The 13,192-nt window shown below is 44.0% G+C and overlaps 1 protein-coding gene across 1 annotated transcript in view; it reads left to right on the top strand.

Moving 5' to 3' along the window:
* The window catches only part of LOC116293925 (uncharacterized), a 35,246-nt gene that overhangs the window by 325 nt on the left and 21,729 nt on the right, over window positions 1-13,192 (top strand). The window contains exon 2 of the mRNA XM_089037840.1: window positions 1,082-1,460. Within this exon, the coding sequence (XP_088893966.1) occupies window positions 1,106-1,460 (355 nt within the window). The 5' untranslated portion in view covers window positions 1,082-1,105. The remainder of the gene's footprint in view (window positions 1-1,081; window positions 1,461-13,192) is intronic.

Below are 13,192 nucleotides of genomic sequence, written 5' to 3'. Positions count from 1 at the left end.
AACAGAATACTACATTGACGCTTGGAGATATGGAATTTATCTTTTTAGTCGTGTTGGGAATATCTCACTCTATTGCTGCAGTGTACTAATCTTTTAAGTCGTTTAAGTGTAAGGGTTGAATTTTTTTAGACATTCTGTTTAGCAGTAATATTAGCTTGCATTTACAGTCAAAGGACATGAAGCGTGCCCAGCTAGACTGCATTATTCAATTCATAAAAAGATTTCTGGTCGTTCCAAACTTTCGAGAATGAAATCAAATTTAAATCCAAACTTGGAAATTTGATTGGATTACTTTTCAGCATTTGTGCAAGTTTGTAACTGATAGAAAAAAGGTTAAGGACAATAGATTTCGTTGAAATTCTTTAATATAAGATTCGAAATAATTTTTTGGGTTGCGTGTCTCATTTTTATGGGCCAGCAATTAAGCAGATTTACAAAAATAAATATGTCTCACAATAACTTCAAATCAATCAAAATATTTAAACATAATACCACATTTCTATTGCTTGTCGATAAAATAGATAATTCCGTTATTTAAAAAAAAAAATCGTGAATTAACCGTTATACAGTTGCTGATCAATATTAGGAATGCGAGCTCGTAACCTTATTAGGATTGCGACGTAAAATTAGCCAGTTTCAAAGAAAACAAGCGTTACGCTAACGCTTCGATTCAAATTGACGCTCTACCGGTTTACTTTACTTTTTTACTGGCTCAAAAGTTTATTTGATCAATTAAACCAATGAAAAAGGTGCTGAAAAGGACAAAATTCCAATGTTAATTGATGTAAAGATTATGAACACAGCAAAACAGAACGCAAATGTGGGTATTTGAGTGTCATTGAGTGGTTTATATTTGTTCGCAAATACTTCTCACGTCAAAAAGCAAAGAATTCCCTAAAGCCTGTGATAAGCCAACGCAATCAGATTTCGAGATTTCATTTGATTTTTGAAAATAATTACGGAATATTAGAAAACGAAGAATGATGTCGAAAATCGAATAATGAACTGAATAATGCATTCTAGACGGGCACGCTTCAAGCATGTCCTTTGACTGTAATTTGTTTTGGGTGTTTTTCTGCAGCCGATTTACTCACAAAAATTACACATGATGTTTGCAAAGCAATTTTTTGTTATACTGCTACTGTCACTATTACTTCATGATGGTCATGGATGGTTCTGGAGTCGACGCAGAAGAAGAAGCCCTCCATCATGTACAGCTACCAACTGCCAAGTCAGTAACTGGTCTTCATGGTCGTCCTGCTCAGCCTTGTGTGGTAACAATGGGAAAAAATCCAGGACAAGAACAAAGACTAATGCGGAAAGTTGTGGTGGAGGGTGCCCTTTTAATTTCCATGAGGAGGATACCTGTAACAGAAATGCTTGTCAGAATGGAGGAACATCTGATCACGCTGATAGATGTAGCTGTAGGCCTGAATTTGAAGGAACGTGCTGTGAGTCTGGTAAGTGTATGGATATGTACTTTATTGTAAATGTAATTGTTCTCTCCACAACTATAAGTATATCCTAAGAAGAGTCCCCGATACTAGCAAGCGCTTATTTTTAGTCAGGTATTGCTTGGTATATTTAGGCCGGTTCATCTGGGATTTAACGGTAGCTCATATTAGTTGTATGTCCATGAAGCTTAAGTCGTTCATCTAATAATGACCCATGAAAAAAATCCGCATTTGCAGGTGTTTTCTTGCCCAGGCAAGATATTAAATCTACAAGTGCCAAATTCAACTGAGATCTGCAAGGTAACGTAATAGGCGACTTGCACTAAGAGGTCACGTGATCAAATCGGCCATTGTGGCTGGCATTCTACAGGAATTTAGCTATGAGTAGTATAGGGGATGGGGGTTCCAGCGCAACGACAACCGGAGGATTACCCGCCTAAAGTACCCCCTCGATTCGTACCGCGATTACCCGCATCCCGTGTTTATGTAAAATATGTTAGTTTATATATGGAGTGCGAAGATTGTAAAGAGTTTGCTTATGATTTCTGTGTAAAGTGCTTGAAACCCAAGTTTGTACCTACTAAGCCAAATAAGTATATTTGTTGTGGTAAAAAAATGCAAATAGAAGACGACACGTCAGCACAGTGTTACGAGTGTGGTAAGAATATTCGTAATGCCGTACCAAATGCTACCAGAGAGCAGTATTACGCCAATGGAGGTCGTAAGAAAACGCCATATAAGAGAATAAAATACTTCAGGGACTGGATGAGTCATATCCAAGGTTTACATCCGATATATTTAAGCGACGAAGTAAAAAAGAAAATCATAGACCATTTAGAAGAGCCAACCCCACAAAGTCTACGGAAGACATTGAAAAAATTAAAACTAGGGAAATATTACAAAGCTATTCCCTATCTTTTGTCTGAAATTACCGGCAAGTCTATTCCCGAGGTTTCTGATATGACAAAAGCCGAGTGGATGTTTTGTCGGCTGGATAAGGATATTCCTTATTACCCTGACGTAATCTACGAAATATTTTACAAAATAGACCCCAACCACCCCCTGTTAGGATGGATTCCAAGAAGATAGTGGACGATTACGTCATATGTTTTCAGCCAATCAAAACCTTCACAATTTTCTTTCACATTTGTGAAAACGTTTCACATTTGTGAAATAAATTTGTGAAATTAATTTGCATATGAACCAGACAGCCGGCGTTCGATATGTAAATAGAATCCTGTCACGCTCTTTTCGAAGCAGATGTTCAATGAGCAAGCTTTCTTTGAAGCTCCTCTTTTGCCTCCTGGTAGATCTTTTTGCGAGATTCCTCGGAAAGATCTTTTACGACTGTTTTTTTATTCCTTATGTCCGTCTTTAATTTCTCGTATTTGTCTTCTTCGGCTAAGATAAGCGAGAATTCTACGTCGTCTATCTTTCTGTCACGCAGAGCCTTTGAGACAAGATCGGTAATTGTATTTACTTTAGCCCTTGACAGAGCTATTGTCGTGTCATGCTTGGATATTTTGCTTGACAACTGTTTCATAATACCCGTAGCAACAGCAGAAATAATACCACAGGCTACCCCAACGCCGGCCAAAGGAACTCCAACGATTATTCCCGGCCCAGTAAGTGAAGTAGCAACGCCGGAGCCCGTTAACACAACAGATATGGACCCCAAAGTTATCGAAATCTTATGTAGCGTACTCCTGGCTCTAACGTATTTTTTTCGGACTTTTTCGTAGTGTTGTGTTTGCCCTTCCAAGTAAGCCAGGATTAAATTTGCTTTATTCAAACGAAAGTTTTCTGTATTTTCATTGGGTACCGTAGTGTGATAATTGGGAACATCTGGGTACAACTGAGGTGCTGATGGTATAACATCCATTATATATAGTATGTACGACGCTTTTGGGAATAATATTGAGGAGCAGCCACATCATGACAACCGGGATTATGCCAACTGGAGGGCCTTCAGGAAGATGTTTCCGCATGCAGACCCCAGTAAGTTTGAGCGCAGACCCGATGGGATTTACTTCAACGGTGAAAGAATGTACAGCAATACGGATTTGGAACCGAAGGCGACCGCCAAGCATCCTAAGACGGTAGAAAGGCAACCTAATTTTCCAGAGAATTTATTACCGGCAACCCAGAATTACCCATTTTACGACAACAAAGGTGGTGCGGATGACTTTGCTAAGATGGTTACCTCCTTAGAAATCCCCGTGGGTCCTACGACTTTCAAGACAAAAGTCAGAGACATCTTTAGAGAAACTGCCATGAAACATACCTCAGGGAAAGAATCCAGAGAATGGTTATCAGGTCCCAACATGCGGTATTGGCCGCAGCAGTTAAACTTTGCTGTCTGGGCTGCTACTAAAGGATGCGGTATAGCCGCGGACATGTTCCATATTCCTTTCCTAAGATTCCACGTTGCTTTTACTATTCGTAGGATATTGTTTGAGTTAGGAGCGCCGCTTCCTGGTGACACTGTCTTTAACCCAAAGGATAACAAATATGACAAAGTCGCATGGGAGCGATTAAGGAATGAGTTTAAGCTTACCAACCCTGATTTTCGCAACAAAGAGGGTGCCGCCCATGGTTTAGGAGAGACTTACACCTATGCTTCGTATGTTGGTGCCAGCATAGAAACGCCGGGTATGGGGTATCCTAGCTCTTACGAATTCTCGGACTTAGGAGGCAGCGGAACGAAGGGTAATTTAATTTACTACATAGAAAGCAAAGAAAAGTATCCTTGGGCGCCTTTCTTTGCCGCAAAGGGCATTGGACTGAAAAACCTAGCAAGGATTAATCGAAGCATCGAAGCCTTTGTTTACTGCATTCTAGGGGCCCAGGTTAGCACTCGCAGCCCCATCGTAGATGCCTCCGGTGCGTCACAGGAAACGCAACAAGTATTCCTTGTCCTCTTCGAAAGCGCTGTTATCGAGAATGAGATCTCTAAGTCGGTGCAGAGATATCAACTTGCAGTGCAGCAGTCTAAAGTGCGACTGGATTATGCCTTGAGTCCTGGTTGTTGGTTAATGCCAAGTAATTTGGTTATCAACGCCGATTCCGTCGTGGGATACAACAACAAGCTGCAGCGAGCAACCAAGGATATGAAGTTTGGGGTGAATGACGTGAACTCTGACACTCTTAGGAACATTCCCCATTTCGTGGAGAAGCCTAAGAAGGAGCACGTAGAAAAGCCCGCACCAAAGAACGTAAAGAAGAAGGTCCTGCCTACGATACCCGAGGAATATGACCATGACTTATTAAAAGCCAGCTTAGCCGCCGCAGGCGTTGGTCTGAGCTATTATATATGGCGATGAACAACCCCTACGTAGCTGGAGTAGATTGCGTTTATACGACTTACACAGGCGAGAAAAAATACGACCAGGCATCTTGGGTCGACGTTGAGGGCATGTCCGTGGATCTGAACTACTCAGGAAAGAAGTTAATCCTTTGCAGTATTTGCATTGGCACGACCGGCCATGCCAACGTGGGCTTTAGGTTCCTGGATGAGAATGGCGTACTGCAGCCTATGCGTGTGAAGACGAACAACAGGGAGCCTACGCATTTCTCCGTAGAGCCGCCACCGAATAGCCCTGAGAATCTTACGACTTGGACTTTTCATATGGTCACTAACTGTCATGGGAAGGTAAAGCTACAAATAAAAGTAGACGACTCAGGGAGCGTTTGCGTGAATAGCATAGAAAATCAAAGAGATACGGCTTATAACCATTTAACCATTAGCACTTTGACAGTGCTTAGTCTTTAAATATATGAATCCACATCAGAGGGAAACCAATTACGTTTATCACTTAGAGGATGGTCGGTATGCTGATCGCACCTGGATTGATATTGGAATGTGGGTTGAGGTTGGAGGCCTTGCATTAATTGTTTGTAGTATTAACTTTTCCCCAGCGTATCAATCTAGCATGGGGCTTAGGTTAATAGATGAGAATAACGAGCCTTTAACACCCTTTAGAACGTCGACTAATAATCGAAAGCCTACTCATTTTTCGGCGCAGCCATACATATATAGTGCTGAGGCGTTTTACGTGTTAACGTTTCAGATGGTGGTTAATTGTAATCATGTTAAGCTACAACTTCTTCCAAATAGCAGGCTTAGCACCAGCGTAGTTTACGTAAATCGACTAGTTAACAACCCCGATGAAATTTGGAATCATAAGCCCATTAGCACCATGAGCGTGCTGCCACTAGTTCCGCATTATCAGGGCGGCGCGAATACTATCTTTACTTATCCCCAGTCGAGGATGCCTCGGACACCCGACGACGATAAGCCTGATATAATATACAAGGATAAGATCAACCCCTCATCTTCTTCAGGAGTACCACTCCAATAGCTACGACTAATATCCAAATGTTATTCCCCACAAACTTTAGCAGTTCTCCGCCGGCCCTAAGTGCCAAGGAAACAACCGAACCCAGCAGCCCAGGAAGACCGGCTGCCATCTTTTTTCCCAAGTCCGTCAGCCCATTGCCTAATTTCTTTACGCCCGCGCCTGTAGCCTTAAGCGCGGATAGGATAACTCCTACTACGCTTGAAATAGCGACCGCAAACGCCAGTGGAATACCATACTTCAAAAGGGCTCTTTTTACCTTTTCCTTGGTGGTAAGCCCCAATTCTCTTTCCAGGTTTTCCTTTTGCGCTTGTAATTCCGCAACTCTTTCCTGAAGGGTTTCTATTTCCTTTTGGGCTGCCTCCCTTTCTTCTTCGGAACGAGTCTGGTCGTCGATTATTTCCTGCTGCCGCTCTATTTGCCCCTCCAGGTCTTCAATAGCCTGATCTCTTTGCCGGATTTGTTCCTCCTTAGTGTTGATTTCGGCAACCAACTGCCGCCGCTCCTCCAAAGAGCCGGTTATGGTGATATGTAGGTTTTTAGCTTCCTCTTTTGTCAGGTCTAGCTCCTGTAAGGTGAGGTCGAAAGCCCTTTGGGCTTGGTCTCTATCGCGTAGGGCATTGTCTCTTTGTCCTCTAATTTCTATTATTCTTTGGTTTTTGTCGTCAAGTTCTCTCTTTTGAGCATCGAGAAGTAGTCGGTTTTGTTTCATGTATTCTGCTTCCCTTTCCTCCAACGTTTCCTGTAGCCCCTCAGCTCGTTTTTCTAGCGCAACCCGTTCATTTAGGGTTTCCAACCTTTCTAACGCACTCCGGGTAGCCACTTGGAAGCCCCTTAATCTTGCCACGTTAACCTTGACCGAGCCATTTTCGTCAAAGAGGACTTGCGGTTTCGTCCAGCGGTTTTTGTCGGGATATCTCATGTCTTGAACGCTTATGAGGACTTTGTTTCCTTTTTCCGTAAGTTTTATTGCGTCATTATCGAGGTGATCATAATGCTCATTTAGCTCTCGCGTTGCCCACTCTACAGTTTCCCGCGCGGCTGCCTCAGGCTGCTCTATGTTTTGAAGCTCCAAGTACTCAGGGACGGGGCTGCCGTGGTTTTTTGATTGCCACATGCGATTCAAGGCGGCCTTGAAGCTTTTCCATCTATTACCATACTTGTTTTCTAAAGCCATGTCGTAGACTAGGGGGTCGGTATCCGCGCCTTTAGTCCATGCGTCGTATTCTTCGTCGTTAATATCGACTTGACCTTCTTCGGTGGTGGGATCGAAATCCGTTCCTTCTACTTCCATTATATATGATAAGCTCAAAGTTAAACCCCAACGCATTACCTAAGCAGGTTGGCGGACTGAAAGCAGAACGCACCTTTCACCGAGTCACATTCACACCTTCTAGCGCAAAGCCAGGAGAAACCCTGTACGTAGGCGTACCCCGCCTAACAGATAACCTAGTGTTGGTTCCTGGCACCCTGGCGCTAAGGTTTGATTTGGCGGTGCAACCTACCACCGCAGATGAAAGGATTATCGTGAATAACCTTGGTCGCAACATCGTTTCAAAGATGCGAGTAAAGTTCGCCGGGGAATCCCTCTTAGACTTAAACAACTATGACCTGTACACCACCTACAAAGATCTGTGGCTGACTGCATTCGAAAGGGCACAAAAAATAGAGCAGGGTATCGGTAGCGCAATATTACGTAAGGTTAGGACTCCCACCAAGACACAACCTACCGATTCTGGCGACGCAACTGACGTGGCAGATGCAAAGGCCATCAAGACAGCCTATGGTACTAAATACGTAATACCATTGGACTTTGAGGCTATTACCAGCCACGGGGTTTATTATCCTAGACAGTTGAGTGAGTTGCAGTTTGAAGTGACCTTAGCCAACATGACTAACATCATTGGCGGGTTAAGCACTGCGTTGTCGGGAAGTATTCATCCATACGCCATTACCAACCTGGAATTGCAGTATGAAACCATACACTCCGAAGATCTAGCACGTAGCGCTGGCATGGAATACAGCGCTGGAAAGGCTTTCTTGTACGACCACGCGGTAATGTACAAAACCTTTAGTTTCCTGGATAAGACAGACGCGGTAATTACTCAGAGCATTAATTTACCACGTCGTAGTCTTACGGGGTTGATGTTGGTATTTATTAAGCCTTATGAAGCCGGTAAGCGCGACTCTGAAGCCTTTCATAACCCCGGCATCACCAACGTCGGGATTAGCATCAATGGAGTTCCAAATAAGGTGTATTCGCAGGGAATGAAGCCCTCAGACATCTACAGGGAAATAAAAAGAAAGTTTGGGGATCAAGTTACACCCGGTGAGTTCTTTACCGATAAGTATGCACTGTGGATTGACATGCGAACCACCAACGACGAGGATTTACATGGGCAGGGATTGCGTCTGGTAAATACCCAGGACGGCATTACCCTGGAAATCAAGCGTGACTTAAACGCTAGCGCAGGCGACTCAGACAAGATCAACGCATACATCTTCGTGGTGTCTGACGCCCAGTTGAGCGTAGAAATGAATCAGCTAAAGAGCGTTGCGTATTGATTCGCGCGCTGCGCTCCCTCATCCAAGAAAGGATAAAATATCCCTTACGTATATAATGCTTCGCGTATTCGAAAACAACAACACCAAACTGCAATGCATAGTGCAAGGCGATAAACTTTATTTCAAAGCAAAGGAGGTGGCTTTGGCGTTGGGCTATGAGCGTCCTAGAGATGCAATTAGAGCACACGTATCTGAGAAATACCAGAAAAAATGGGTTGATCTACAAGGGGCTGCGAATCACCGCTCCTTTACTACACAACCAAATGCCGTGTTCATATCCGAACCTGGTTTGTACGAACTGATATTTAGCTCCAAACTACCCAAAGCTGTGGAGTTTCGTGATTGGGTCTTTGAGGAAGTCCTACCCACGCTGCGTAAGACGGGTAAATATGCAATAGACAAACGCTTCGACGGTCCAAACAAATTAGTCTTTAAGATCGAGAATGAATTTGACCTGCATAAGAAGGTTGTAGACTACATACGTCGATTCCACCCTATCCTACTGCTCGCACCAGGTCTTGGAGAACTACAGGACTCAGCTAGCAAAAGGATAGCATGTTGGCAGAAAGGCTACCAGGCGGGGCAACCCGACATCTTAGTCCTTAATGCACATAAAAAATATAATGGGTTATGCCTGGAGTTGAAGACGCCTAAGGGTAACGGCGTATTATCCTCAAAACAAGAGGCGTTACTCACACAATACGAGGCAAATGGTTACCTAACCATGGTGTGCAACGATTACGACCTTATATGCAGGGAGATCGACCATTACGCGGAAGGCATTCGTGTACCTTGTCCTTGGTGTGTTAAGGCTTTTAAGACGCAGGAGGCGTTAAGGACTCACCAAAGAATATTTCATAGATATAATGATAGTTGAACAGACACACTGGCGTGAATTAGTTCAAGGTCGTACATACAAAATAAAAAATTACGTCGTTTTCGAAGACATCAGCCGTTTAAGACTGGTCTTGGAATGCGACGGTAAAGAGTGCACGCTATGGGCACCGGACTGCGTGCGGTACATCCTTCAAGGTGAGGAATTCACACACATACGCAGCTATGGTAAGGTCAACGGTCGATGGAAGTTCGACGTTGAACGTAGGACGGATGCTAATCCTTTGTGCGATTAGAAGTCATCCTCATGAGCGGTTAAGTATTGGTCTGCTACGGCGGACCTCATTTTTTCTGTCATGTGGTAAACGGATGTGGTAATTAAGACACCACCTATGAACGCTGCGATTTGAGGTATTATATATCTTTATCATTTTTCTTCTTCTTGGCGTTGGCGATCAAATTCCTCCAAGGTCCCTCCCGCAAAGGAAAGTACGCAAACAACTGTCGTAGAGGCAACACCAACCGCAAAGGCGGCGTAGAATAGCACCGTGGAACTCATTATATATTTTCTTTTTTCCAAGCCTTTCGTACCGCCAGGTAATGGTCTAAAGGACGTGGTCCGTCGTATAGACAGCACCAAATATGTTGTCCACTCCGTTGACAGCCGCAGCGATCGCAAATAGCCTCCCAGTGTTCCCTGTCCTCCCATCTAACGCCCTCAACATCGTCAAAGCCTACAAAGGTTTGGTCAATTTCCTTCTTACGCTTCGTCAGCGCCCGGGAGGTTTCAAGGGGGCAACAGCGTTCGGCTATGTCACCGTGGGTTTCACAGGCAATACCTTCGAGGTGGTAACGGCGGCAGCGGTACTTATGCCAGTTCTCCTCAAAGAAGGGCTCATCACAGCGGCGGCAGCAGTTCTTAAGACAGACCCTGTTATCGCGGTGATATTGTAAGGCTTGGAGGGTGGACAGCTCTCGACCGCAGTCACCGCAAAGGGTGCTTACGGTCTTTTGACAAACCTTTTTGGAAAGATGGTATTGCAGTCGCTGCTTACTGCTGAAAGATTTATTACATTGCATGCACTCCATTATACATACCTTATTTTTTATTGTTATTTTGTTAAATGCAAGGAGTCTTAAGATAGGATCTATTTTTTATTGTTATTTTGTTAAATGCAAGGAGTCTTAAGATAGGATCTATTTTTTATTGTTAATTTGTTAAAGTAAGATAATCATCGTTAAGGCTCTTTTGAAACCTCTAATCCTATTTTAACAAATTAACAATAAATAATAATGCCTTATTTGAAACCACCTTACGAATCCTCTTTGTAGGTGTCAGCTAAAGTTCTTTGTGCTTTAGTATCTGCGGGACACCAATGCCCAACAAAGGATCCTTCAGGGAATACCTTATTACAATGAAGGCAGGTGTGTTTCTTACGCGGTTTGGGTGTCGGTGGGGTAACGACAGGGATTATGCAGTCGGCAGGTAGCTCACATGTAATGCAGTCCATATATCTATGGAGGATATCGCATGAAGTCCTTAATGGACTCCTTAGCCCAGCCCGCCATTGTCAAAAGCGCACCAAACCGTTCTGCACGCTTCAGACCACACATTTCATCGTACAACTCCTGCACGCGCTCTTTTAACCGGTCTATCTCCTCCCTTTGCAGTTCTATGGTGTCTTTTTTATCCTTTGCGTCGGCTACGATTCTTTGCATTGCTTCCACTGGCTCCATCTATATATGAACCCAGATCACATACCTTGTAACACTCTGATAGTAGGACCCACCGGCTGCGGAAAGACCCAGTTTGTAGTGGAGCAGCTATTAGGGTCCTTTAGATACCGCTTCGACTACATAGTGCTATTATGCCCCACCTACGTGAACAACCGCACCTGGACTGGTATAGGAGTGAGCGATGACGACTTCTTCGTAGATATCTTAGACCCTAACGAGTTATCCAGCCATTTGAAGTTCTGGCACAAGCAATTCCCTAAAGATACGCAAACCTTGCTCATACTGGATGACATTGCCTGTGGGGACGACGTAAAAAGACGCACGTCGGAGCTCGTTAAACTCGCCTTTAGCGGCAGGCATGACAATATTAGCGTTTGGTTGCTTTCCCAGCAGCTTACCAGCGTCTCCAAGCCCTTCAGGGAAAACATAGGTTCACTTGTCGTATTTTATACTCCAAGTAAGTCTGACCTGGAAACCATCTTAAGCGACTACGGCGGTGAGATATCCAAGGAACAGTTACACGAATACATGCGGCATTTAAAGACGCACCAACATTCCAAGATGATCTTCTCTTTGAGGTTTCCTTATGACGTTAATGTATATGGAGATTGAGCAGCTCTTAGATGAAGTCCCCACGCAGTTAGATGAAAGTAACCTTAAGGAACAACTTAACATCCTTGTGTCTTCTGGGAAGTGCAAGGAAATGATAGGCAAGGAACTTACCCATGAGCAGGTTAATAAGCTGTCGGAAGAGGAAGTCAAGAAATTCCATAAAAGGTACGAGGCTGCCCTTGCAAGTAAGACCACGGACGCCGTCGCAGACTCCGCTATCCGACTTGCAACTAAATTACTTGGACTTGCACTGCCCATAGACGACGTGGAGCAACTACAGAAGGACATAAGAGATGACTATGTCATATCCCAAGAACTTAAGATAACCTGTGGGTGGTTGTCTTTGAAGTGCGGTAAGTTAATGGCAGTCGCCTCTGCGGCTTTGCACGTAGCTCAGCATGTCGACTTGAAGGAGGTACTGGTGTCTTGGAAGGACTTTAAGAAGGACAGAGAAGTCGAAAAGGTCTTCCAGGCAGCACTTGCTGAGGTACCTAGTCAAGTCGCCTCAAGTACTTAGTCAAGTCATTGTCAAGTCGTCCTTAAGTACTTAGTCAAGTCATTCGCGGGAATTACCCAGGTCGCCCCAAGTACCTAGTTAAGTCATCCTTAAGTACTTATCAATTCCTTCAAGTCCTTAGATATAAATGAGTGAAGCTGAATCGAAGGCGGAGGAAACCCCCCAAGTAGAGGAGCGACGAATCACCAAGGCTAAATCTCCAGGCAGAGTTGCCGCGGGTAAGAAGCTCGCGGAGATGAACAGGAAAAACAAAGCCAAAAAAGAAGAAAAGGTGGAGGACGAAAGCGAATCCTTTATTAATCCTGGGTACGTCATTGGCGCGATAGGAATTGCTATAGCAGCAGGCAGCCTTTACTTACAATGGCGGGCTACAAAGCCAAAAGTAAAGTGGGAGGCCCCAACATATCGCGCACCTGTGGAGGTTAGAAAAAGCAAAATCCCTGAAATGGAATAACCTTCTCGCTTTGTAATATAATGTCAACCGCGTTGTTGAAAACTGTTGAAGAAGCAGCTATTATTACTTCTATTGTTGCGGGTATTGGTTGGGTAGGTAAGAAAGTGCTCAAAGAAGACTTTACTGAAGACCCAAGCAAGAGCTTCGCTAATTTTGCTAAGATGACCGCTGCCGTTGGCGGGGCTATCATGGTAAAGGATTACCTACGGAAGGAAAAGTACCTACCTACGACGTAACTCGTGAAAATCCCTGTGATTTTCTAATATATAATGGCTAGCGTGGTCGCAGGTGGAGTTATTGCAGCCTTAGCATTCACTGGAGCTAATTATGGTGGTCAATATTTGGATAGATTAGTTAGAGGCGATCGCAGCGGAGATTTAGCCGCCGAAAGGAAGAGACACGACTTAGCGCTGGAGAAATATCAGCGAGACGTGGCAGCTTGGAATGAAAAAAGACAAGCTTACAGGGATTGGTTGGATAAGAACTACCAAGACAAGATGCAGGCGGATAAGAACTTTGAAAATACAGACTACGCCTTTAAACTTTATGCGCAAGCGCACCCCGTGGCATTGACGGGGTTGAAAAGGCCTCAGTTTAAGAATTACTATCAGCCTTCTAAGAAACAAAAAGATAGTGAGCTGGTCTTTGTAGGAATCGCAGG

This window comes from Actinia tenebrosa, unplaced genomic scaffold, assembly GCF_029948245.1.
Source record: "Actinia tenebrosa isolate PJP-AT-01 unplaced genomic scaffold, QUT_ActTen_1.0 PGA_scaffold0__85_contigs__length_37466705, whole genome shotgun sequence".
Classification (NCBI taxonomy): domain Eukaryota; kingdom Metazoa; phylum Cnidaria; class Anthozoa; order Actiniaria; family Actiniidae; genus Actinia; species Actinia tenebrosa.
The sequence above is the reverse complement of the archived record's forward strand: the minus strand, read 5'-3'. Positions and strand labels throughout refer to the sequence as shown.